The sequence below is a fragment of the Chlorocebus sabaeus genome, chromosome 28 (genome assembly GCF_047675955.1).
Source record: "Chlorocebus sabaeus isolate Y175 chromosome 28, mChlSab1.0.hap1, whole genome shotgun sequence".
In the NCBI taxonomy this organism is placed as follows: Eukaryota; Metazoa; Chordata; class Mammalia; order Primates; family Cercopithecidae; genus Chlorocebus; species Chlorocebus sabaeus.
The window spans coordinates 11,950,016-11,975,320 of NC_132931.1; the positions used below are offsets into that span (position 1 = coordinate 11,950,016).

The 25,305-nt window shown below is 52.2% G+C and overlaps 1 protein-coding gene across 1 annotated transcript in view; it reads right to left on the reverse strand.

Moving 5' to 3' along the window:
* ZAN (zonadhesin) overlaps positions 1-25,305 on the reverse strand; it is a 64,316-nt gene that overhangs the window by 14,014 nt on the left and 24,997 nt on the right. The window contains 19 exon segments of the mRNA XM_073012734.1: positions 4,700-5,004; positions 6,750-6,874; positions 7,447-7,611; positions 7,705-7,952; positions 9,734-9,878; positions 10,106-10,314; positions 11,548-11,724; positions 13,795-13,889; positions 14,968-15,079; positions 15,685-15,865; positions 16,460-16,707; positions 17,042-17,183; positions 18,145-18,347; positions 19,592-19,761; positions 19,872-19,982; positions 21,429-21,572; positions 23,237-23,382; positions 23,927-24,051; positions 25,129-25,248. Coding sequence (XP_072868835.1) covers positions 4,700-5,004; positions 6,750-6,874; positions 7,447-7,611; positions 7,705-7,952; positions 9,734-9,878; positions 10,106-10,314; positions 11,548-11,724; positions 13,795-13,889; positions 14,968-15,079; positions 15,685-15,865; positions 16,460-16,707; positions 17,042-17,183; positions 18,145-18,347; positions 19,592-19,761; positions 19,872-19,982; positions 21,429-21,572; positions 23,237-23,382; positions 23,927-24,051; positions 25,129-25,248 — 3,171 coding nt within the window.

Sequence of the window (25,305 nt, forward strand, 5' to 3'; positions counted from 1 at the left end):
AACCGGGCATGTGGCAGGTGCCTGTAGTCCCAGCTACTCAGGAGGCTGAGGCAGGAGAATCACTTGAACCCAGGAGACAGAGGTTGCAGTGAGCCAAGATCACACTCCTGCACTCCAGCCTGGGCAACAGAGCAAGATTGTCTCAAAAAAAAAAAAAAAAAGGAACAAGAATGACTCTCCCAAGTCAGCATGAAGGACTGTGGTCAAACAGTAACTGCAACATGACCTTGATGTGCATGATCAGTAGGTGTGTTGACAGGCAAGAGTATACAAGGCATGATGGAGGCACAGAGAAGGGAGGTGTTAATTCTGTTGGGGGAGTTAAAGAAAGGCCCTTAAGCAAAAGTAGTGTGAACAAATGGAAATGCATACCATGTTCATGGATAGGAAGGTTCAGCAACATGGTGATGTTAGTTCTGCCTCAGTGAATGTACACATTTAATGTGATCTCAATAAAATATACCAAAAATTTTTTTTTGTGGGGGGGGGCGGGGTGTGGGGACGGAGTCTCTCTCTGACATCCAGGAGTGATCTTGGCTCATTGCAGCCTCTGCCTCCCCAGTTCCAGAGATTCTCCTACTTCAGCCTCCCAGGTAGCTGGGATTACAGGTATGCACTACCACGCCAGGCTGATTTTTGTATTTTTAGTAGAGATGGGGTTTCACCATGTTGGCCAGATTGGTCTCAAACTCCTGACCTCAGGTGATCCTCCCACAATGGCCTCCCAAAGTGCTAGGATTACAGGCGTTAGCCACCGCATCCAGCCACCAAAAGTATTTTATATGTGTGTGTGCTTTTTTTTTTTTTTTTTTTGGAGATGGAGTCTCGCTGAGTTGCCCAGGCTGGAGTGCAGTGGAATGATCTCGGCTCACTGCAAGCTCCGCCTCCTGTGTTCATGCCATTCTCCTGCCTCGGCCTCCCGAGTAGCTGGGACTACAGGCGCCTAGCACTACACCCAGCTAATTTTTTTGCATTTTCAGTAGAGACAGGGTTTCACCGTGTCAGCCAGGATGGTTTTGATCTCCTGACCTCGTGATCCGCCCATCTCGGCCTCCCAAAGTGCTGGGATTACAGGCGTGAGCCACCACACCTGGCCCAAACGTGTGTGTGCTTTTAATAGGACAAGATGATTTCAAAGTTGAGCTGAAGACATAAGCAAACCAGAAAAGCCAGGAAATCCCTAAAAAAAAAAAAAAAAAAAAAAAGAGCCATCAGTAGTAAATGTCCCTCCATAGTCAACGTTTATTTTATTTTATTTTTTTTAATTTATTTATTTTTTGAGACAGAGTTTTGCTCTTTTCACCCTGGCTGGAGTGCAATGGCACAATCTCGGCTCACTGCAACTTCCACCTCCTGGGTTCAAGCAATTCTCCTGCCTCAGCCTCCTGAGTTGCTGGAATTACAGGCACATACCACCACACTCAGCTAATTTTTGTATTTTTAGTAGGGACGGGGTTTCACCATGTTGGCCAGACTGGTCTCGAACTCCTGACCTCAGGTGATCCGCCCACCTCGGCCTCCCAAAGTGCTGGGATTACAGGCGTAAGGCACTGTGCCCAGTCCAAAGCTCATTTCAAATTTTCAGTGATTACGACTTTGTGTTACTATTACATGCAAATACAGATGAACCAATAGAACAGAGGAGAAAGCTCAGATAAGGATCCAAATATATATGGGAATTTAGTAGAAGACAAAGTGTGGAATCTCAGTCCCTGGGCAAAGACAGACTCGTCATTTAATAATGTTGGAACAGCTGGCTAGCCTTCTGGAGAAAAACAGAAACAAAGTTGATTCACACCTCATTTTACACATCAGGATAAATCCTCATGGGTCAAAAACTTAATATACACCAAAAAAAAAAAAAAAAAAAAAAAAACACCTCACTTAAATGTAAAAAAATGAAACCATAAAAGTTCTAGAGCAGGCCAGACACGGTGGCTCACTCCTGTAACCCCAACACTTGGGGAGGACGAGGCGGGCAGATCACTTGAGGCCAGGAGTTTGAGACCAGCCTGGCCAACATGGTGAAACCCCATCTCTACTAAAAATACAAAAAAATTAGCTAGGCGTGGTGGGAGGTGCCTGTAATCCCAGCTACTCCGAAGGCTGAGGCAGGAGAATGGCGTGAATCCGGGAGGTGGAGGTTGCAGTGATCCGGGATCACACCACTGCAGTGATGCAATCTCCACTCACTGCAAGCTCCGCCTCCTGGGTTCACGCCATTCTCCTGCCTCAGCCTCCCAAGTAGCTGGGACTACAGGCGCCCACCACCACGCCCAGCTAGTTTTTTGTATTTTTTTTTAGTAGAGACAGGGTTTCACCGTGTTAGCCAGGATGGTCTCGATCTCCTGACCTGGTGATCCGCCTGTCTCAGCCTCCCAAAGTGCTGGGATTACAGGCTTGAGCCACCGCGCCCAGTCTCAAACAAACAAAATTTCTAGAGCAAAGAATCAGCAAACTCTTTTGTAGCTTCTGTGCGGCTCGCATTTATAGCTATTGCTCAAGATGCAGAAGACATAAAACAAGATTAATATATTTGACCCCATAAAAAATTTTTTCCTGCATGGAAAAAAAAAAGCCAAAAGATGAAAACAAAAAGCACTGGAAAACTGTGTAACTCAGAGCACTAATAAAGGTCTACTTTCCATAATAGATAAAAGACTTCCATGAAATAGTTCAATAAAGACCAACGACCTAGTGGAAAAATGGTGACTGGCTATGAGCAGATAGTTTACAGAAAGGGAAATTCAAAGCGTTCCTAAGTATATGAAAAAATGTCCAATCTCACTCATAATAAAAACTCAAATTAAGACTTGTTATTTTTCATGTCCAGGCGCAGTGGCTCACGCCTGTAATCCTAGCACTTCGGGAGGCTTGAGCCAGGTGGATCACCTGAGTGAGGAGTTCAAGACCAGCCTGGCCAATATGGTGAAACCCCGTCTCTAATAAAAATACAAAAATTAGCTGGGCCTGGTGGAACATGCGAGTAATCTCAGCTACTCGGAGGCTGAGGCAGGAGAATCACTGGAACCTGGGAGGCAGAGGTTGCAGTGAGCCGAGATCATGCCACTGCACTCCAGCCTGAGCTACAGTGAAACTCAAAAAAAAAAAAAGAAAAGAAAAGAAAAAAAAAGGTATGGCAATATCAAATAAAAACTCAGGCTTATAGCTTATTCCCAAAAAAAAAATCAGAGGGTCTAGTCACACTGGACCCACGGTGATGCCCACCAGCTGTGGGGCAGCTGAGCAGAGGCCCCATTCTGTACAGGACCTGTGCGCTGCGTTCACCCTGACCCTCCGGCCAGCTCAGGCTGCTGTGCTCATGTTGCCTCCACTGGCCCTGAGAAGCTCTGCAGCGCCCCCTGTACCTCTGCTTTGCTCCTAGAATGAGAGAGTGCGTTAAAGAAAAATAAACCTGGCCGGGCGCGGTGGCTCAAGCCTGTAATCCCAGCACTTTGGGAGGCCGAGACGGGCGGATCAGGAGGTCAGGAGATCGAGACCATCCTGGCTAACACGGTGAAACCCCGTCTCTACTAAAAATGCAAAAAACTAGCCGGGCGAGGTGGTGGGCGCCTGTAGTCCCAGCTACTCGGGAGGCTGAGGCAGGAGAATGGCGTAAACCCGGGAGGCGGAGCTTGCAGTGAGCTGAGATCCGGCCACTGCAGTCCAGCCCGGGATACAGAGCAAGACTCCGTCTCAAAAAAAAAAAAAAAGAAGAAAAATAAACCTTCTTGGCCAGGCACGGTGGCTGACGCCTGTAATCCCAGCACTTTGGGAGGCCAAGGTGGGTGAATTGCGAGGTCAAGAGATCGAGACCATCCTGGCCAACATGGTGAAACCCCATCTCTATTAAATATACAAAAATTAGCTGGTGTGGTGGTGCACTCCAGCCTGGGTGACAGAGTGAGACCCTGTCTCAAAAAAAAATTTTGGCCGGGCGCGGTGGCTCAAGCCTGTAATCCCAGCACTTTGGGAGGCCGAGACGGGCGGATCATGAGGTCAGGAGATCGAGACCATCCTGGCTAACACGGTGAAACCCCGTCTCTACTAAAAAGTACAAAAAACTAGCCGGGCGAGGTGGCGGGCGCCTGTAGTCCCAGCTACTCCGGAGGCTGAGGCAGGAGAATGGCGTAAACCCGGGAGGAGGAGCTTGCGGTGAGCAGAGATCCGGCCACTGCACTCCAGCCTGGGTGACAGAGCCAGACTCCGTCTCAAAAAAAAAAAAAAAAAAAAAAAAAAAAAAAAAATTTTTTTTTTTGACAGAGTTTTGCTCCTTTTTGCCCAGGCTGGAGTGCAATGTCACCATCTCGGCTCACTGCAACCTCTGCCTCCCAGGTTCAAGCCATTCTCCTGCTTCAGCCTCCCGAGTAGCTGGGATTACAGGCATGTGCCACCACACCCAGCTAATTTTGTGTTTTCAGTGGGATGGGGTTTCACCATGTTGGCCAGGCTGGTCTCGAACTCCTGACCTCAGGTGATCCACCCACCTTGGCCTCCCCAAGTGCTGGGACTAAAGGCGTGAGCCATCATACCCAGCCTATATATATATATAAATAAATAATTCAAAAATAGTCCTTGTCAAAGAGACAATGAGAGCTGAATTAGGAACAAACAGGAAGGAGAGTGAGGGAGCTCTCAGGGAAGCAGAGAGGGAAAGGGGGTTTGGGAGGGGTTTGGGGTGACAGCAGGGCACACTCACGGCAGAAGCTGCTGTTTCTCCAGAGTGGGGGCTTGAGGCCCTGGCTCTGGCAGGTGGCCCCGAAGGCTTGCAGAGCCTGGCATAGGGCCTGGTGGAGACCTCCAAACTCACAGAGGGCGTTCGTACAGCCTACCAGGAAGGGCATGAGGTCTGTGTGGGAGGCACACTGGGCCCACACGGGAGCCCGGAGCACTGCCTCGCACTTTTCCCGCGCCCTGCGGAGGTCGGCCGCCCTGCAGTTTCCACTTGGGTTCTCCTGCTGTTCCGCTGGAATCTGCTGCTCATCTACTGGGAGACTCTGACAACTGGGAAGGGAAAAGAATCAGCCTAGGGACAGTTGTCCCTCTACCATGACACAATTTTTTTTTTTTTTTCTTTAGAGGGAGTCTTGCTCTGTCTCCCAGGGTGGAGTTCAATGCAACAGTCTCGACTCACTGCAACCTCTGCCTCCCCTCCTGGGTTCAAGAGATTCTCCTGCCTCAGCCTCCCGAGTAGCTGGGACTACAGGCACTTGCCACCACGCCCAACGAATGCTTGTTTTTTTTGTTGTTTATCTTTTTTTTTTTTTTTTTTTGGAGACAGTCTCACTCTGTCGCCCAGGCTTGAATGCAGCAGTGCAATAGTGCAATCTTGGCTCACTGAAACCTCTGCCTCCCAGGTTCAAGCAATTCTCCTGCCTCAGCCTCCTGAGTAGCTGGGATTACAGGTGCGCACCACCACACCCAGCTAATTTTTGGTTTTGGTTTATTTGGAGACAAGGTCTCACTTTGTCGCCCAGGCTGGAGTTCAGTGGCGTGATCTTGGCTCACTGCGACCTCTATGTATCAGGTTAAAGCGATTCTCCTGCCTTAGCCTTCCGAGGAGCTGGGATTACAGGCATGTGCCACCATGCCTGGCTAATTTTAGTTTTTAATTTTTTATAGAGACAGGGTCTTGCTATGTTGCCTAGGCCGGTCTCAAACTCCTGGCCTCAAGTGATCCTCCAGTCTTGGTCTCCCAAAGTGCTGGAATTACAGGCATGAGCCACTGCTCCTGCTCCTCCTCCAAGGTTTCTAAGTGAGGAAAAGAAGACTTTCACACTTCCCCAAGTGGGTTCTAGCAGCCTTGAGATGGATCAATTACACATATCACCCCAGAATGCCCAGAAGTCATCGCTCTCAAATCACACACACAAAGCAAGATTCTGGTCTGTAATCCCAGCACTTTGGGAAGCCTAGGCAGGAGGATCATTAGCGCCCAGGAGTTTGAGACCAACCTGGACAAACGTGGCGAGACCCTGTCTCTACAAAAAATTTAAAAATTGAAGAAGATAAAAGGAACATTCTGGTCTTCCTGCCCCAGGTGTGCCCTACAGTCTGGCTCCCTAGTTCATGTTACTATGAAAAGCTGGAGGGGTGGCCAGGCACAGTGGCTCACGCTTGTAATCCTAGCATTTTGGGAGGCTGAGGCAGGTGGATCACTTGAGGTCAGGAGTTCAAGGCCAGCCTGGCCAACATGGTGAAACTCTGTTTCTACCTAAAATACACAAATTAGCCAGGCGTGGGGCGTGGTGTCATGCACCTGTAATCCCAGTTACTCGGGAGGTGGAGGCACAAGAATTGCCTGAACCTGGGAAGCAGAGGTTGCAGTGAGCCAAGATTGCACCATTGCACTCCAGCCTGGGCAACAGAGCAAAACTCCATCTCAAAAAAAAAAAAGAAAGAAAGAAAAAAAGAAAAGCTAGAGGGGCCAGGTGCAGTGGCTCATGATTACCTAGCACTTTGGGAGGCCAAGGCAGGCGCATCGCCTGAGGTCAGGAGCTCGAGACCAGCCTGGCCAACATGGTGAAGCCCCATCTCTTCTAAAAACTACAAAAATTAGCTGGGCATGGTGGTAGGTGGCTGTAATCCCAGTTACTCGGGAGGCTGAGGCAGGAGAATCTCTTGAACCCGGGAGGCGGAGGTTGCAGTGAGCCGAGATCGTGCCATGGTACTCCAGCCTGGGTGACAGAGCAAGATTCCGTCTCGGGAAAAAAAGAAAGAAAAGCTAGAGGGTCTTAGGGGACCACTACCTTGGGTCAATGTCCTTATCTTTCCAACTGGTCACAAATTCACTATCACTATGCGCTAGTTCGTCGCTGGGCATCATTAGTTCATCCTCTTCCTCGTCATTGAAGTTCCCGCACACGCCGCAGACCTGGGTGGGGAGAGTGGTTTTTCGGTGCTGGGGAAGCACGAGAGCAGCTTTTCTCCCTCCCTCCTTCCCTCCCTCCCTTCCTCCCTCCCTCTCTTCCTTCGAGTTTCTTCGGGTCTTGTCACCCAGCCTGGAGTGCCGTGGCATGATCTCGGCTCACCTCACTATTCGCCTCCCGGGTTCAAGTGACTCTCCCGCCTCAACCTCCCAAGTAGCTGGGATTACAGGTGCGCATCACCACCCCTAGCTAATTTTTTTAATCTTTATTTTTAATAGAGACAGGGTTTCACTATGTTGGCCAGGCTGATCCCAACCTCCTGACCTCAGGTGACCCATCTGCCTCGGCCTCCCAAAGTGCTGAGATTACAGGCGTGAGCCACCACACCCAGCCAGAACGGTTTTTCCTGTTTTTTCCTGGAAACACTCTTGTCCATCCTACACAGAAAGGCGCGCTCCACCACTGCCCTGCTCCCTCCTGAGGAGTGGCCTCTTTGGGCAGGCACGATGTGAACACTGCCCCCCGTCCCTGCCGGCCATCAATCTCCCCAGCTAGCAGAGCCAGATGTTTTCCTCACCTTTCCGTAGTAGGTTGTGGGGAGTTCAATCTCTAAGAGGCGATTCCCGTCAAACTTGACTTGCACCCCGATCTTGATGTTAACAATGGTGTAGACGCTGCTGGACTTGACGCTGACCCCGGGGATCTGGGAGATTGCAGGGAGGGTGACCTTTTTGCTGTTGATCTAAACAGGAGGACAGTGACGCTAAGTAGGAGCAGGGACTGGAGTCCTCTCCCCAACACTCCCTCCCAGGCCCGGTCACCACACCCAGCTCACCAGCACACGGTGGCCCTTCTGCAGGGTGACCCGGGCGTCGTAGATGTCAATGTAGACCTCGTGAAGGCGGAAAGCCTCAGTTCCACCTTCCTCCTTCTCATGCTTGGCACTGATCTTGAAGAACGGCAAGGCCATGGCGGGGTGGCACACTTTCACCAGGACGTGAGTGCAGGTGTCCCGGATAGAATGGTTGCTACCATCAAAGCTCACGTAGTGGGACTCCCCTGGGAGCTGACACACCCCCATACCTGGGAGGACAGAGACACAGCTGGGCTATGATGTTCCTCTGGCAGGTACAGCGTCCCTGGGAAACTAGTCCTGGGTTCTCCCTGCCTTCCAGAAAAGAGTCAAGACTCCAGGTCCAGCTGTGCGCAGCGGCTCATGCCTCTAATCCCAGCACTTTGGGAGGCCGAGGCGGGCTGGTTTGAGACCAGCCTGACCAACATGGTAAAACCCCGTCTCTACTAAAAAAATACAAAAAAAAAAAAATAGGGTGTGGTGACATGTGCCTGTAATCCCAGCTACTTGGAAGACTGAGGCAGGAGAATCGCTTGAACCAGGGAGGCGGAGGTTGCAGTGAGCTGAGATTGCGCCACTGCACTCCAGCCTGGGCGACAAAGACACTATCTCAAAAAAAGAAAAAAAAGGCCGGGCGCGATGGCTCACGCCTGTAATCCCAGCACTTTGGGAGGCCAAGGCAAGTGGATCACGAGGTCAGGAGATCGAGACCATCCTGGCTAACACGGTGAAACCCCGTCTCTACTAAAAATGCAAAAAATTAGCCAGGCGTGGCAGCGGGTGCCTGTAGTCCCAGCTACTTGGGAGGATGAAGCAAGAGAATGGCGTGAATCCGGGAGGTGGAGCTTGTAGTGAGCCCAAGATCACGCCACTGCACTGCAGCCTGGGCGACTGAGTGAGACTCCGTCTCAACAAAAAAAAAAAAGAAAAGAAAAGAAAAAAAAAAAAACCTGGGGCCAGAGTTAGGAGGCGTGAAGTTTATGGGCGGAGGGGGGCATGATTCTTTGGAGGAAGGATTTTTTTTTTCTTTTTTGAGACATGGTCTCTCTCTGTCACTCAGGCTGGAATGCAGTGGCATGATCATAGCTCACTGCAGCCTCAAACTCCTGGGCTCAAGCCGTCCTCCTACCTCAGCCTCCAGAGTATCTGGGACTACAGGCATGAAGTACCCTATTCAACTAATTAAAAAAAATTTTTTTTAGAGACAGGGTCTTGTTCTGTTACCCAGACTGGTGTGCAGTGGCAAGATCATAGTTCACTGCAGACTCTAATTCCTGGGCTCAAGGGATCCTCCTACCTCAGCCTCCCAAGTAGCAGGAGCTACAGGTGCAATGTCTTTAATTTTAATTTTTAATTTTTAATTTTTTGTTTTTTGTAGAGATGGGCATCTCACTATGTTGCCCAGGCTGGTCTTGAACTACTGGCCTCAAGTGACCCTCTGACTTCAGCTTCCCAAAGCACTGGGATTACAGGCATGAGCCACCATGCCTGGCCTCCAGGGAAAGATTTATTTAGAGACGGAGTTTTGCTCTTGTCACCCAGGCTGGAGTGCAATGACATGATATCTGCTCACTGCGACCTCTGCCTCCTGGGTTCAAGCAATTCTCCTGCCTCGGCCTCTCGAGTAGCTGGGATTACAGGCTAATTTTTGTATTTTTAGTACAGACGGGGTTTAGCCATGTTGGTCAGGCTGGTCTTGAACCCTGGTCTCAAGTGATCTGCCTGCCTTGGCCTTCCAAAGTGCTGAGATTACAAGTGTGAGCCACGGTGTCCGGCCCCAGGAAAGGATTTATAATATTCCATCTAAGTTGGTGGCCACTGCAGGAGAAGGATGAGTGAGTCTCCCTTCTCAGCAGTTGGAGGTCATCTTTCCCACTGGAAGCTCTTTGTTGCAGCAGAGTTATGAGCCGAAACCTGAACCCCAGTGCTACAGGCAGCAGGGAGTCTGTTGGGGAGTTGGGAGAGCTGGCCTCAGGGTTGTGGGGTCCCCCTATCACCGTGGTCCTCCTACCTGAGGCCCGGCAACGGAGTAGCCCATCCAGGGCCCAGCACATCTGGTTGGGTTTACAGGTGCTTTGGAAGCAGGTGATGTTGTTGTGGATGGAGCAGGTGCAGAGCCTGGTGCAGGTGTCCTCTGTGTACCAGCGCTCCCCGACCTGTGGGCCACAGGGATCAGCAGAGCCAACAGAAAGTTGGAATCGGGAGATGGGCTGATGTCCGGGTTGAAGTTGGCTGCAGCATCTGGCCTTCCTCCTCGTCCCCCAGCCTTGGCCAGCCCTGCCCCTTCCAGGTTCTGAGCCTTCCTCCTGCCTCTCCTGAGCTTGCCCTGACCCCAAACATGTGGGCCTGGAAAGGGCAGGGCCCCTGCTAGCTGGCCTCTCACCGGATGGTAGGAGCCCGCTGGCTCGGTGCAGCCACACTGGCCAAGGGGCACGCAGGAGGTTCCACTCAAGATGTAGCCTTTCTGACATTCGCAGCTCTCAGCACAAGGCAGTGCTTTGGGGCAGTCCCTCGGGTCGTTTATGCTGCTGCAGGTGGCTGGGCAGGGGCTGCCGCAGGGGCTATAGCTGCTGCCAGGTGGGCACCTCATAGCTAAGGAAAATGAGAGCATTAGGAAGAGCGGGGGGGCATTTCCAGCCCCCAAACCTTGGGGCGTCAAAAGCTCCTAGTAGTGGCTGGGCATGGTGGCTCACACCTGTAATCCCAGCACTTTGGGAGGCTGAGGCAGGTGGATCACCTGAGGTCAGGAGTTCGAGATCAGGCTGGCCAACATGGTGAAACTCATCTCTACTAAAAATGCAAAAATTAGCTGGGCGTGGTGGTGCACGCCTGTCGTCCCAGCTACTTAGGTGGCTGAGGCAAGAGAATCTCTTGACCCTGAGAGGCAGAGGTTGCAATGAGGCAAGGTCAGACCACCACACTCCAGCCTGGGTGACAGCGAGACTCTCAAAAGCAAAAACCAAAAAAAACCAAACAGACATAAAATCTACCATTTAACATTTTTTTTTTCTTTGAGACAGAGTCTCACTCTGTCACCCAGGCTGGAGAGCAGTGGTGTGATCTTGGCTCACTGCAAGCTCCGCCTCCCGGATTCATGCCATTCTCATGCCTCAGCCCCCCAAGTAGCTGGGACTACAGGTGCCCACCACCACGCCTGGCTAATAGGTTGTGTTTTTAGTAGAGACAAGGTTTCACTGTGTTAGCCAGGATGGTCTCAATCTCCTGACCTTGTGATCCACCTGCCTCGACCTCCCAAAGTACTGGGATTACAGGCATGAGCCACCGCGCCCGGCAACAATTTTTAAATGTACACTTCAACAGCACTAAATACATTCACATTGTTGTGCTGCCATTACCACCATCCATCGCCAGAACTTTTTGTTTTGTTTTGTTTTGTTTTACACTCTTGTTTTTTGTTTCACTCTTGTCGCCCAGGCTGGACTGCAGTGGTGCGATCTCGGTGCACTGCAACCTCTGCCTCCCAGGTTCAAGTGATTCTCCCACCTCAGCCTCTCAAGTAGCTGGGATTACAGGTGCTCACCACCACACCTGGCCAATTTTTGTATTTTTAATAGAGACAGGGTTTCACCATGTTGACCAGGCTGGTCTGCAACTCCTGACCTCAGGCGATCCGCCCACTTTGACTTGAACACAGGAGGTGGAGGTTGCAGTGAGCCGAGATTGCGCCACTGCACTCCAGCCTGGGCAACAGAGCAAGACTCCATCTCAAAGAAAAAAAAAAAAAAAAGAATTTAGAGGAAGAAAGGGAGGGCAGAATTCTGGAGGGTTCCTACAGGCTGTGGGAACAGGTGGCCAGTCACTCACGGCAGAAAGTTCTGTTCCGCCAGGCAGGAGCCTGGCCAGCCCGGGCACACAGGGACGCATAAGCCTGCAGGGAGCGGCACAGGGCCGTGGTGTCGCCCTTGGTCCCACACTGGCCATGCACGCAACTGGCAAAGCTGGACTTGGGAGGCACCACCTGGTGACATTGAGAGAAGGGTCCTGCAGGAAGAGAGAAGGCAGGTGAGCCAGGGGAGGGGCCGGGAAGGAGCACGGCCATGTGGCTTCCCTGGGGGCTGATTTGACATCCACTTCAATCAAAACCTGGATTTTCCCACCAGGCACAGTGGCTCACACCTGCAATTCCAGCACTTTGGGAGGCCGAGGCGGGCAGATTACTTGAGGTCAGGAGTTGGAGACTCACCTGACCAACATGGTGAAACCCAATCTCTAGTAAAAATACAAAAATTAGCAGGGCATTGTAGAGAGCACCTGTAGTCTAGGCAACTCGGGAGGTTGAGGCAGGAGAATCTCTTGAACCCAGGAGGCAAATGTGGCAGTGAGCTGAGATAGCGCCATTGCACTCCAGCCTGGGCAACAAATCGAGACTCTGTCTCAAAAACAAAACAAAATGAAACAAAACAAACAAAAAAAAAAACCCTGGATTTTCCAGCCTGAGCAATACGGTGAAACTCTGTCTCTACAAAAATTAGCTGGGCATGGTGGTGCACACCTGTAGTCCCAGCTACTCGAGAGACTGAGGCAGGATGAGCTATGATTGTGCCATTGCACTCCAACCTGGGCAACAGACAATAAAAACAAAACAAACAAACAAACAAAACCCAGATTTGTGTGGTGGCTCCCGCCTGTAACCTCAGCACTTTAGGAGGGCAAAGCAGGAGAATCACTTGAGCCCGGGAGTTCAAGACCAGCCTGAGCTGCATAGCAAGGCCTCATCTCCAAAATATTAAAAAATTGGGCCGGGCACGGTGGCTCACGCCTGTAATCCCAGCGCTTTGGGAGTCTGAGGTAGGCGGATCATTTGAGGTCAGGAGTTCAAGACCAGTCTGGCCAACATGGTGAAATACTAAAAATACAAAAACAAGCTGGGTGTGGTGGCACAGGCCTGTAATCCCAGCTACTTGGGAAGTTGAGGTGGTAAAATAACTTGAACCTGGGAGGCGGAGGTTGCAGTGAGCCGAGATCACACCATTGTACTCCAGCCTAGGCGACAGGGCGAGATTCCAACTCAGAAAAAAAAAAAAAATTAGTTGGGCATGGTGGTGCCTGCCTGTAGTCCCAGCTACTCTGTAGGCTGAAGCGGGGGGATTACTTGAGCCCAGGAGTTCAAGCCTGCAGTGAGCTGTGATCGTGCCACTGCACTCCAGCCTGGGCAACAGAGTGAGACCTTATCTCTAAAAAATAAGAAAAAAGAAAAAACGGCCAGGCGTCGTGGCTCATGCCTGTCACCCCAACTACTTAGGAGGCCAAGGGGAGGATCCCTTGAGGTCCATAGTTCCAGAACAGCCTGGGCTACACAGTGAGAGTCCCCCATCTCTATTAAAACTTACTTTCTTTTTTTTTTTTGAGACAGAGTCTCACTCTGTGGCCCAGGCTGGAGTGCAGTGGTGTAATCTTAGCTCACTGCAACCTCTGCCTCCCAGGTTAAAGCGATTCTCCTGCCTCAGCCTCCCGAGTAGCTGGGACTACAGGTGCCCACCACCAGGCCCAGCTAATTTTTTGTATTTTTAGTAGAGACGGAGTTTCACCGTGTTAGCCAGGCTGGTCTCGAACTCCTGACCTCATGATATGCCCTCCTCAACTTCCCAAAGTACTGGGATACAGGCATGAGCCACTGCGCCCGGCCTATTAAAACATTTCTAATAGAAAAGAAAGAAAGAAAGAAAGAAAGAAAGAAAGAAAGAAAGAAAGAAAGAAAGAAAGAAAGAAAGAAAGAAAGAAAGAAAGAAAGAAAGAAAGAAAGAAAGAAAGAAAGAAAGAAAGAAAGAAAGAAAGAAAGAAAGAAAGAAAGAAAGAAAGAAAGAAAGAAAGAAAGAAAGAAAGAAAGAAAGAAAGAAAGAAATTCCTGATTTATTTACTGCCTGAGACACAAATACAGACCCATCAGTCATAGGTCCCAAGAAGGTGACCGCTGGTTGGTCCTGTGTTCCCATTTGCCTTCCTCGTGCCTTTCCATCTGTTTCTGGTTTTGTTTCTCCCTCCCTGACTAGACTCCTTCCCCAGGCTCCTGTCCTTCAGGGAGGAAAAAGGACCAGCAGGGACATGTCTTACCCTGAGGGTTTATTAAGATCGCACAGTTCTTGTTCCAGGCGTCTGCCATGCTGTTCTCCTGGCAGCTGGAGGGCTTGCCACCCACAAGGAAACAGCTGAATGAGGAGAGAATAGAAACTGAGGGCTACAGGCTGGGCACAGTGGCTCATGCCTATAATCCCAGCACTTTGGGAGGCCAAGGTAGGAGGACTGCTTGAGACTAGAAGTTCAGGACCAGGCTGGGCAACATAGTGAGATCCCATCTCTACACAAAACTTTAAAAAATTAGCCGGGCGTGGCGGCATGTGCCTATAGTCCCAGCTACTCAGGAGGCTGTGGTGGGAGGATGGCTTAAGCCCAGCAGTTGGAGGCCTCAGTGAGCTATGATTGCACCACTGCACTCCAGCCTGGGCAACAGACCAAGACCCTATCTCAAGAGAAGAAAAGAAAAAAAGGAAAGGAAAAAGGGAAGGGAAGACCTGAGGGCCTGAGGAACCATCTCCCAAACCGAAGCAAAAGTGGACAAGGGTCTGGGCGTAGTGGCTCACACCTGTAATCCCAGCACTTTGGGAGGCCAAGGCAGGCAGATCACCTGAGGTCAGGAGTTTGAGACTAGCCTGGCCAACATGGAGAACCCCTGTCTCAAATAAAAATACAAAAATTAACCAGGCGTGGTGGAGAGCACCTGTAATCCCAGCTACTTGGAAGGCTGAGGCAGGAGAATCACTTGAACCTGGGAGGCGGAGGTTGCATTGAGCCAAGATTGTGCCACTGCACTCTAGCCTGAGTGACAGAGCATGACTCTGTCTCAAAAACAAAACAAAACAAAAAGTGGGCAGGGAAAGAGAGAGCGATACAGGAGAAGAGGACAAAACGGTGCCCTCAAGTGGGAAGGCCAGGAGATGCAGCAGGAAGGAAAAAGGTTAGACCTCAGGGTGAACTCAAGTGGACCCTCCAAAGAGATCACTAAACATAGAAGTCAGCAGGCGTGGGCGTGGGGGCGTGGGAGGTCAGAATAACTTCTTACCAACTCCAATCTTGGAGAGTCTAAACAGGCGAGATTGCCAGTTTCTGGCCAGTAGGGAAGTACAGCACAGAGGGAGTGGGGACACACAGAGGACACTTCCAAGCTGCCCCCCGAGGCCTTTCCCTGGCCCAGCCCCTCCTGCCTGGCTCCCCCGGCCCCCAGCTCACCCAGGTTCAGAGGATTCAGGTAACTTCCAGGCTGCCCCCAGCTGCACGGAATCGCCCGCAGGCTTTCTGTCGGGGCGCTGGTTGTCGTCCAAGCTGTTGTTGTTGTAGTTCCCTAGAGGAGGGAGCCGTTAAAACAGGCAACAAAGGGCCCCCCAGCAGGGCAGGCCCCAGGGCCACCATCCTCCTGGCCAGAAGAGGCACCCTCACTCTTCACTCTACATAGCAAAGTTAACCCTTTCTGTCTCTTTTGCTTTTGCTTCTTTTTTGAGATGCAGTCTTGTTCTATCACCCAGGCTGAAGTATAGGCGTGATCTCGGCTCATTGGAACCTCTGCCTCCCAGGTTCAAGCGATTCTCCTGCGTCAGCCTCCCGAGTAGCTGGGATTACAGGCGTGCACCACCATGCCCAGCTACTTTTTGTATTTTTAGTAGAGACAGGGTTTCACTATGTTGGCCAGGCTGGTCTCGAACTCTTGACCTCAAGTGATCTGCCCTCCTCGGGCTCTCAAAGTGCTGCATTTACAGGCATGAACCACTGCACGTGGCCCCTTTCTGTCTCTTCATCTCCGTCTTCCCTTAACTCCTACCTTCATGCCTAATGTCCTCAACCAATTAGTCAGTTGACAAGTACTTAGAACACCTCACAGAGATGTGGGAGGACCAGGTCACATGCCTCCTCATTGCTCCAGCTTTCCCTGCAGGTGCCCAGGAAACTCACCGCACAGCCCGCAGAGCTGGCCGCCATAGGAGGAGGGGACTGTCACTTCCACCAAGTGGCTCCCATCGTAGCGAACTTGGAGCCCAAAGTTCGTGTAGAGGAGGACAAAGTTGCTGCTGAGCCTTATGGTCACCCGGCCTTGTGCAGGCCACACAGGTAGGGCCACCCGATGGCCATTCAGCTTCAGAGGCAGGGAGGACGTAGAAAGGAGAGTCAGGAAGGAACTTGGGTTAAAGTCAAGGACGGGGGCTCATGCCTGCAAACCCAGCACTTTGGGAGGCCAAGGCAGGAGGATTGCTTGAGCCCAGGATCTCAAGATCAGCCTGGGCAACATGGAGAAACCCCGTCTCTACAAAAAGTAAAAAAAAAAAAAAAAATAGCCGTGCAGGTGGTGCGTGCCTGTAGTTCCAGCTACTTGGGAGGCTGAGGCGGGAGGATCACTTGAGCCCAGGGGGTCAAGGCTACAATGAGCTATGATTGCACGACTGCACTCCAGCCTAGGTGATAGAGCAAGACCTTGTCTCAGGAAAAAAAAAAAAAAAAAAAAAAAAAAGTGGTCGGGGGGGAGCAAAAAACTGGGAGCAGGAGGGGCTGGTGCCGGTGGGCATTTCACAGAGGGAGGAGGGAGTCCAAGGAGGAGGGTCTGGGTCAGCTGCAGGTGCCTCCCAGGTGCTCTAAGGAGCCAGAGAGGTGGGCATGTGGGCAAGGAGGGGCACAGGAGAGAAGCAAGCAGGCTGGGTGTTCAGGGTCCAGGAGGCAGGAGGAAGACACCCACCATGACCTTACAGCCTCTGAGCAGTGAGATGCTGAGGTCAAAGACCATCACGTGGACAGCTTTGATGTAGGAGACCTCCAGGTTCCCCCCGCGGTTCTCGTTGGTGGCGCTCACAACAAAATAGCTGTCTTGGGACCTGGACCAGCAAGGCCGGGTCAGGACATAGGTGCAGGTGCCCATGAAGTGGTGCAAGGCGCCATCGAAGGTCAGGTAGTGGGGATCGCCCGAGGCCGTGCAGGTGGCGGCACCTGCGGAGGAGAAGATGGAGTTCACGGTCTCACTGCTCCACTCCCCAGAAGCTCTGACCCAGAGCTGCCACACTGGCGAGTCCACACCGGCATGGTCCCCACGGCCCACCCGCAGATGCGGTGTTTCCCTAGGAAGTGTGGTTGGCTTGGTTTGGAGCTGCCGAAGAGAAACACTGACATCCCCAACCTCACCCTCTGGGTCTTTGATAATGCTGCCCCTCCTAGGCCTTGGTGGAGACTCAGCTGTCTGGGGAAGCTGCTTTGGGCAGGACCCATCACCTTGCCTGGTGTTACCTGGGCAGCTCCTGGCTCACCTTCCACCCTGACGGCTCACCTTGGGCATGGCAGCCATAGATACCATCCTGCAGGCCACAGAACTCCTGGGCCCTACACCTCCAGGGCTGGCAGCGAATTCTGTTGTTGCTTTCACAGATGCACAGCTCTTTGCAGCCCGGCTTGTACCACTGCTCCCCTACCTGGGGGAAGACAGCAGGGAAGGAAGAGAAAGTGGTTTGTTTTGTTTTGTTTGTTCCCAGATCTGACACCAGAGCCCACCAGAGTTGTTCAGATCACTGGCTTAATCGTGGGGAGACATCCTCTTTTCCTGAAGCTCCGAGATTCGCTGCAAAAGCTCGGCATCCATTCACTGCTTCAGTCACTTCATCATTTCTGGGTCTGTTCATCATTTCAACCAAAACTGATCTATCCGAGGCCAGGTGTGGCGGCTCACGCCTGTAATCCCGGCACTTTCAGAGGCCAAGGTGGGCGGATCACTTGAGGTCAGGAGTTTGAGACCAGCCTGGCCAACATGGCGAAATCTCATCTCTACTAAAAACACAAAAATCAGCCTGGCGTAGTAGTGTGTGCCTGTAATCCCAGCTACTCGGGAGGCTGAGGCAGAAGAATCACTCGAACCCAGGAGGCAGAGGTTGCAGTGAGCTGAGACCATGCCACTGAACTCCAGTCTGGGCAACAGAGTGAGACTCGGTCTCAAAACACAAACAAAACAAAACAAAACCAAAAAACCAAAGTCCAGGCGTGGTGGCTCATGCCTGTAATCCCAGCACTTTGGGAGGCCCAGGTGGGCAGATCACGAGATCAAGAGATCAAGACCATCCTGACCAACATGGTGAAACCACCCCCTACCCTGTCTCTACTAAAAATTCAAAAATTAGCTGGGCATGGTGGCACACGCCTGTAGTCCCAGCTACTCGGGAGGCCGAGGCAGGAGAATGGCGTGAACCCAGGAGGCAGAGGTTGCCGTGAGCCGAGATGGCGTCACTGCACTCCAGCCTGGGGACAGAGAGAAACTCTGTCTCAAAAACAAAACAAAACAAAACAAGAAACAAAAAGAAAAGAAAGAGCTTGCAGGGGGTGTGAGAGCAGGGAGCAGGCCCTTTCTGGCTGCAGGGCTGAGAGGTCCACGCAGCCGCTCACCTTGAAGTAGCTGCCTGCAGGGTGGAGGCACCCACATTGGGAGCGAGGTACGCACTCGAGGCCACTGAGGACGAAGCCTGGATTGCATTCACAGGCCTCCACGCACCGGTCTGAGCAGAACATGCCGGTGAATCCTGAATGGCAGGTGTCAGGGCATGGCTTGGCACACAGGGAGTACTTGCTATTGGGCGGGCAAGCCATTGCTGGTGGAGGGAAAAGCTTGGGTGAGAAGGAGACGAACAAGCCACGAGCCCAGGTGGGAAACAGGAAAGACACGTTCAGAAGGGTCCCAGCTCCAGGTTTCTGGCCAATCTCGAGAAGAGACAGTGACTGTGAGAAGCTTCCCCAAGAAGCCTGGCTGGCTCCCTGGGGCTGCAGGGCCAGCACTAAGGCGCCTGCCCTAAGAGCCTTAGATAGACCTATGGTGGGAACTGACCGACCCACCACTGGTAACGCTGCTGTAAAAACATGCCCCAGGTGAGCTGTTGGCCTGCAGGGGAACGGGGCCACCTGTGAGGTCTGAGTCAGGGGATAGACCTGCCCTGAAGCAGCTTCCCCAAAGAGCTGGGCCACGTTGCCTCCCCTGCCTAGGGCCTGTACCGTGTGCCTCCATGTGATGACTTGGCTGCACAAAAACACTTTTTTTTTTTTTTTTAAGACAGAGTTTCACTCTCGTTGCCCAGGCTGGAGTGCAGTGGTGCAATATCTGCTTACTGCAACCTCCACCTCCTGGGTTCAAGCGATTCTCCTGCCTCAGCCTCCCAAGTAGCTGGGATTACAGGCGCCCACTCCCACATCCAGCTAATTTTTGTATTTTTATTTTATTTATTTATTTATTTATTTTTTTTGAGACGGAGTCTCGCTCTGTCGCCCAGGCTGGAGTGCAATGGTGTGATCTCGGTTTACTGCAACCTCTGCCTCCCGGGGTCAAGCAATTCTCTGCCTCAGCCTCCTGAGTAGCAGGGATTACAGGCGCGTGCCACCACGCCCGGCTAATTTTTGTATTTTTAGTAGAGACAGGGTTTCACCATCTTGGCCAGGCTGGTGTTGAACTCTTGACCTCGTGATCCACCCGCCTCAGCCTCCCAAAGTGCTGGGATTACAGGTGTGAGCCACCGCACCCAGCCTATTTTTATTGTTTTTTGAGATGGAGTCTCACTCTGTCACCAGGCTGGAGTACAGTGGTGCAATCTTGGGTCACTGCAACCTCCACCTCCCAAGTTCAAGCGATTCTCCTGCCTCAGCCTCCAGAGTTGCTGGGACTACAGGCATATGCCACCATGCCTGGCTAATTTTGGTATGTTCAGTAAAGACGGGGTTTCAGCATGCTGGCCAGGCTGGTCTCGAACTCCTGACCTCGTGATCCACCACCTCGGCCTCCCAAAGTGCTGGGATACAGGTGTGAGCCACTGCGCCTGGCCTCTCCCCTGCATTTGGCACAACTCACGGCAGAACTGGGGTTCCCTCCAGGGCTTCACAGCATGGCCTGCGTCCTGGCAGGTGGTGGTCATGGTGGACATGTGTGTGCACAGCAGGTGCTGCAGTCCCTGGAATCTGCACATATCAAGCATGCAGCTGTCGAAGAAGGAAGTGGCCTTCACATGCAGCAGGCATGTCCTACAGGGAGAGACCAAGTCAGGGGGAATGGGGTGGATGGGGCCAGACCCTTGGAGGAGCCCCGGTGCCAAGCACCACCCCTGCGCGACCCTGCCTGCCCTCCTTCATACTCAAACGGGCCACGGGTGTCGACCAGCCGTCCACAGAATCCTGGCCCCGACATGTTGCTCTGCAGAGATGAATCACAAGACGGGGGATTCACCACCTGGTGCTTCTGACACCTGCAAGAGACCCACCCCAAATGCCCTAAAGACAAAGACTCGCTTCCAGCTCAGCCCTAACCCAGCAGGCAGCAAGGTTGGCAGGCCGGGTCCTGGTTGGCAAACCAGCCTGTCAGCTGGGAAACCCCTCCCAGAGGACGTCTGAACACCGAGCCCTGGCCAGGCACTGTGGGAGGCCGAGGCAGGGAGAATCACTTGAGCCCAGGAGTTCCAGGCCAGCCTGGGCAATGCAGTAAGATCCCATCTCTACAAAAATAAATATGAAATTAGCTGGGTTTGGTGGCGCACATCCATAGCCCCAGCTACTCAGGAGGCTGAAGTGAGAGGATCAGTTGAGCCCAGGACTTGGAGGCTACAGTGAGCTGTGATTGAACCATTGTACTCCAGCCTGGGTGACAGAGCAAGGTCCTATCTCTAAAAACAAACAAACAAACAAACAAAGAAGAATATTGAGCAACTGAAAGAACAACTTGAAGTCTCCAGGGTAGAGAGGAGAAAGGGGCAATGCCAGTCATTTTCAAAGGGAGGGCACAGGCTGGGTGCGGTAGTGCATGCCTGTAATCCTGGCATTTTGGGAGGCCAGGGCAGGCGAATCACCTGAGGTCAGGAGTTCGAAACCAGCCCGGCCAACATGATGAGACCCCGTCTCTATTAAAAATACAAAAATCAGACAGGTGTGGTGGTGTGTGCCTATAATCCCAGCTACTTGGGAGACTGAGGCTCAAGAATCACTTGAGCCCAGGAGGCAGAGGTTTCAGTGAGCTGAGATTGCGCCACTACACTCCAGCCTGGGTGACAGAGCAAGACTCCATCTCAAAAAAAAAAAAAAAAAAAGTTGGGGAGGGCCAGCAGCCTGGTCAACATAGTGAGACCCTCCCATCTCTACCAAAACATTTTGTTAAAGTTAGCTGGGCATGGTATAGTCCAAGCTACTTGGGAGGCAGAGAAGGGAGGATTGCTTGAGCCCAGGAGTTTGAGACTACAGTAAGCCACGATCGTGCCATTGCACTCCAGCTTGGGAGACAGAGGGGGGATCCCATCTCCAAAAAAAAAAAAAAAAAATGGGGCGGGGGAGGACTGGGCGTGGTGGTGTAGTGGCTCACACCTGTAATCCCAGCACTTTGAGAGGCCAAGGCAGGTGAATCACTTGAGGCCAAGAGTTTGAGACCAGCCTGGCCAACATGGTGAAACCCCATCTCTACAAAAATAAGAAAATTAGCCGGGCGTGGTGGTGGGCGCCTGTAATCCCAGCTACTCGGGTGGCTGAGGCAGGAATTGCTTGAGCCTGGGAAGTGGAGGTTGCAGTGAGCTAAGATCGCACCACTGCACTCCAGCCTGAGCGAGAGAGGGAGACTCCATTTCAAAAAAAAAAAGAAAGAAAGAAAGAGAGTGCCAGGAAGGGGACAGGACCCTCCTGAGGCCCCAGTGGGAGGGCTCCTTGCTCACTCCTGGTCCTCGTCCTGGTCTGTCTGCCAGCTGTTCCCCAGCTCCTCCTTGTCTCCTGCTGGACTGCCATCCGACTTCAGATGGTCATTGTCACTGTTGCCGTCATAGTTTCCACACAAACCACAGAGTTTGCCAGAGTAGGTGCTGGGGGAACAGGAGAGGAGCTGGCGTTAATGGAAAGAAGGAGCCTCAGTCCTCGAGGGGCAGTGGCAGAGAAGGCAAGGACCTAGCGTCCCAAAGCAGAGGGCGTGAGGAGGATGAAGAGGTGTGGACTGGACAAGAGGACCCATGGCTCTCCCCCGAGCCTCCTTCCCCTCTGTTCATTGTCCAGCCACAGCAAACCCCTTGCTGGCCCTAAAACACTCCCGCCTTATTTATTTTATTTTATTCTTCTTTTTTTCAGATGGAGTCTCTCTCTGTCACCCAGGCTGGAGTGCAGTGGTGCAATCTTGGCTCACTGCAACCTCCGCCTCCCAGGTTCTAGCGATTCTCCTGCCTCAGCCTTCCAAGTAGCTGGGATTATAGGCACATACCACCATGCCCAGCTAATTTTTTTGTATTTTTAGTAGAGACGGGGTTTCACCATGTTGGCCAGGCTGGTCTCGAACTCCTGACCTCAGATAATCTGCCTGCCTCGGCCTCCCAAAGTGCTAGGATTACAGGTGTCAGCCACCATGCCTGGCCAAATTATTTATTTATTTATTTATTTTAGAGATAGGGTCACCCTCTGTGGCTCAGGCTGGAGCGCAGTGGTGCAATCTCGTCTCACTGCAGCCTCCAACTCCTGGGCTCGAGCAATCCTCCCACGTCAGCCTCCTGAGTAGCTGAGACTACAAGCAAGTACTGCCACAACCAGCTAATTTTGTTTTTTATTTTTTAAGAGACAGGATCTCACTATGTTGTCCAGGCTGGTCTGGAACTCCTGGACTCAAGTGATCCTCTTGCTTCGGCCTCCCAGCATGCTGAGGTTATAGGTGTAGACCACTATGCCTGGCTAATATTTAAAATTTTTTGTGGAGATGGGGTCTCACTATGTTGCCCAGGCTGGTCTGGAACTCCTGGCCCCAAGGGATTCTCCCACCTCAGCCTCCCACAGTGCAGAGCTATAGGCGGGAACCCCTGCACCTGGCCGCTATAAATTATTTTTCTAAAGTCTTTCTTTCACTGGGCACAGTGGGTCACCCCTGTAATCCCAAGACTTTGGGAGGCTGAGGCAGGAGGATCACCTGAGGTCAGGAGTTTGAGACAAGCATGGCCAACATGGTGAAATCCTGTCTACTAAAAATACAAAAATTAGCTGGGCATGGTGGTGCATGCCTGTAATCCCAGCTACTTGGGAGGATGAGGCAGGAGAATCGCTTGAACCTGGGAGGCAGAGGTTGCAGGGAGCCGAGATAGCACCACTGCACTCCAGCCTGGGCAACAGAGCGAGGGATCCTGTCTCAAAAAAAAAAAAAAAAAAGGAAAAGAAAAAGAATCTTTCTTTCCCTTGTTCTGTCCATCTGGGGAGCCACTCTTCCTTTGAGAATGGGACCAGGTGTCTGCCCTTCTGAAAGCCTCCAGAACTCACTAGTGCTCCTTCTAGCACATTACCAAAGCATGTACGTCCATCCTGCTATCTATCACATGCCCCGAAACCATTTTCTCCTGTCTCCTGGTCCAAAGAGAGCCCTGCCACTTAAGCAGGGTGCTTCCCACCCATCAGGAGATGCATAAAGGATCAAGTAGTGCTGCCAGGGATGGAAGGGGAGTGGGCAGGGTGGGCAGCAGGAAGAAGTGGCAGCTGCCTGGCCGGGACACCGCCTCACCTGGACACAGTCACATACAGCTGCTGGTCACCATCCCATCTCACCCGCAAACCAAACTCCGTCTGCAACTCCACAAATCGCCCGCTTGCACCCAGGAAGACGCCGTTAGAGGGTATGGCTGGGAGAGTAACTCGCTGACCCTCAACCTGGAAAGGCAGGGCAGAGGCAAGAGACAGAGAGACAGATCTGGGGGTCAAGGACGACCCCAGCAGACTTCCATTTCCATGGCTGGAAGGCAGGACACCATCCACAGCAGCCTAACAATCTCATCTACCAGGAGTGGACTGGAGCTTCCTCACCATTGTTTTGTTTTTGTTTTTAAGAGACAGTGTCTTACTATGTTGCCCAGGCTGGAGTGCAATGGTGCAATCACAGCTCACTGCAGCCTCGACCTCCCAGGCTCCAGCAATCCTCCCACCTCAGCCTCTGGAGTAGAGGGGACAACAGGCAAGTGCCACCACACCAGGCTAATTTTTTCTATTTTTAAAGAGACAGGGTCTTGCTATCTTGCCCAGGCTGGCTTCAAACTCCTGGCCTCAAGCAATCCTCCCACTTTAGCCTCCCAAGGAGCTGGGATTGCAGGCCACTGTCTTGTGGAACCCCATCCGTGGAAGGGTTCAGGGCCTGGAAGGGTCAGCCAGGGGACACAGTGAGACCCTGCAAGGATGGTGGGGGCGGAACGGGGCTCACCAGAGTACGTCTGCTCTTAAGCAGGGTGACGGTGGTCTCGGGAAGGGTCACGTAGACTTTGCTTAGGCAGGACACGCCTTCCTGTCCCTGCTCCTCATTCTTGGCTGTCACCCTGAAGAATGGGTCTGGGTGGGGAGAAGAATGAAAAGAGTCCAGTGGCTCATTTCTCAACATCCGCCACGAGCAGTGCCCTGAGCCCAGCGCCGCAGGGAGAGATGAACACCACAGAGGCACTGGCCCCAAAGTCCAGCAGGGGAGGCCGGACCCACACAGGAGCAGACCACGACTGCCTCTGTCAGAAGAGCCTGCAGCCGCAATGTGTCTGTCTCCGTTCAGTGGCTGGAACATCCTCCAGGGCGTCTGTGCTCCCCAACTACTACCTTCTTCCTCTTCTTTTTTTTTTTTTTTTACCTTTATTTATGTATGTATTTATTTATTTTTCAAGATAGGGTCTCACTGTGCTACCCAGGCTGGAGTGCAGTGGTGTGATCATAGCTCACTGCAGCCTCCAACTCTTGGGCTCAAGTGATCCTCCTGCCTCAGCCTCCCAAGTAGCTGGGACTATAGGTGTGTCCCACCACACCCAGCTGATTTTTTAATTTTTTTTTTTTTTTTGAGATGCAGTTTTACTCTTACTGCTTAGGCTAGAGTGCAGGAGTGCAGTGGCGCAATCTCTGCTCACTGCAACCTCTGCCTCCCGGGTTCAAGCAATTCTCCTGCCTCAGCCTCCCGAGTAGCTGGGATTACAGGTGCCTGCCACCATGCCCAGCTAATTTTTTATATTTTTAGTAGAGACAGGGTTTCACCATGTTGGCCAGGCTGGTCTCAAACTCCTGACCTCAGGTGAACCACCCACCTCAGCCTCCCAAAGTGTTAGGATTACAGGTGTAACCACTGCGCCCGGCCTGATTTTCATTATTATTATTTTTTTCATGGAGATGAGAGTCCTGCTGTGCTGCCCAGGCTGGTCTCAAACTCCTGGATTCAAGTGATCTTCCTGCCTCAGCCTCCCAAAGTGCTGAGGTTACCAGTGTGAGCCACTGTGCCCGGCCTTCAACCCTCACCTTACAGAAGAACTTGCTCTTATTTTGCCTCTTCCCCCATCTGTGCCCTGCCACTTCCTGCCACCCACCATGCCTCATGCCCAGCAGCGCTGCCCACAGACCCTTCCCCCAGACCGCGGCAGCATCTCCAGGGCCTACCTGTTGAGTTGCCACAGGGTTGGGCCAAGATGTAAGAGCACTTGCCCATGAAGCCAAAGTGCCTCCCATCAAAGGTGACGTAGTGAGGATCTCCGTAGACCAAGCAGGTGGCAGTGCCTGCTGGGAGGGGGAAAGAACAGGGGAAGCTGCTTCTGTGGTCCCTCCAGGCTGGACCCC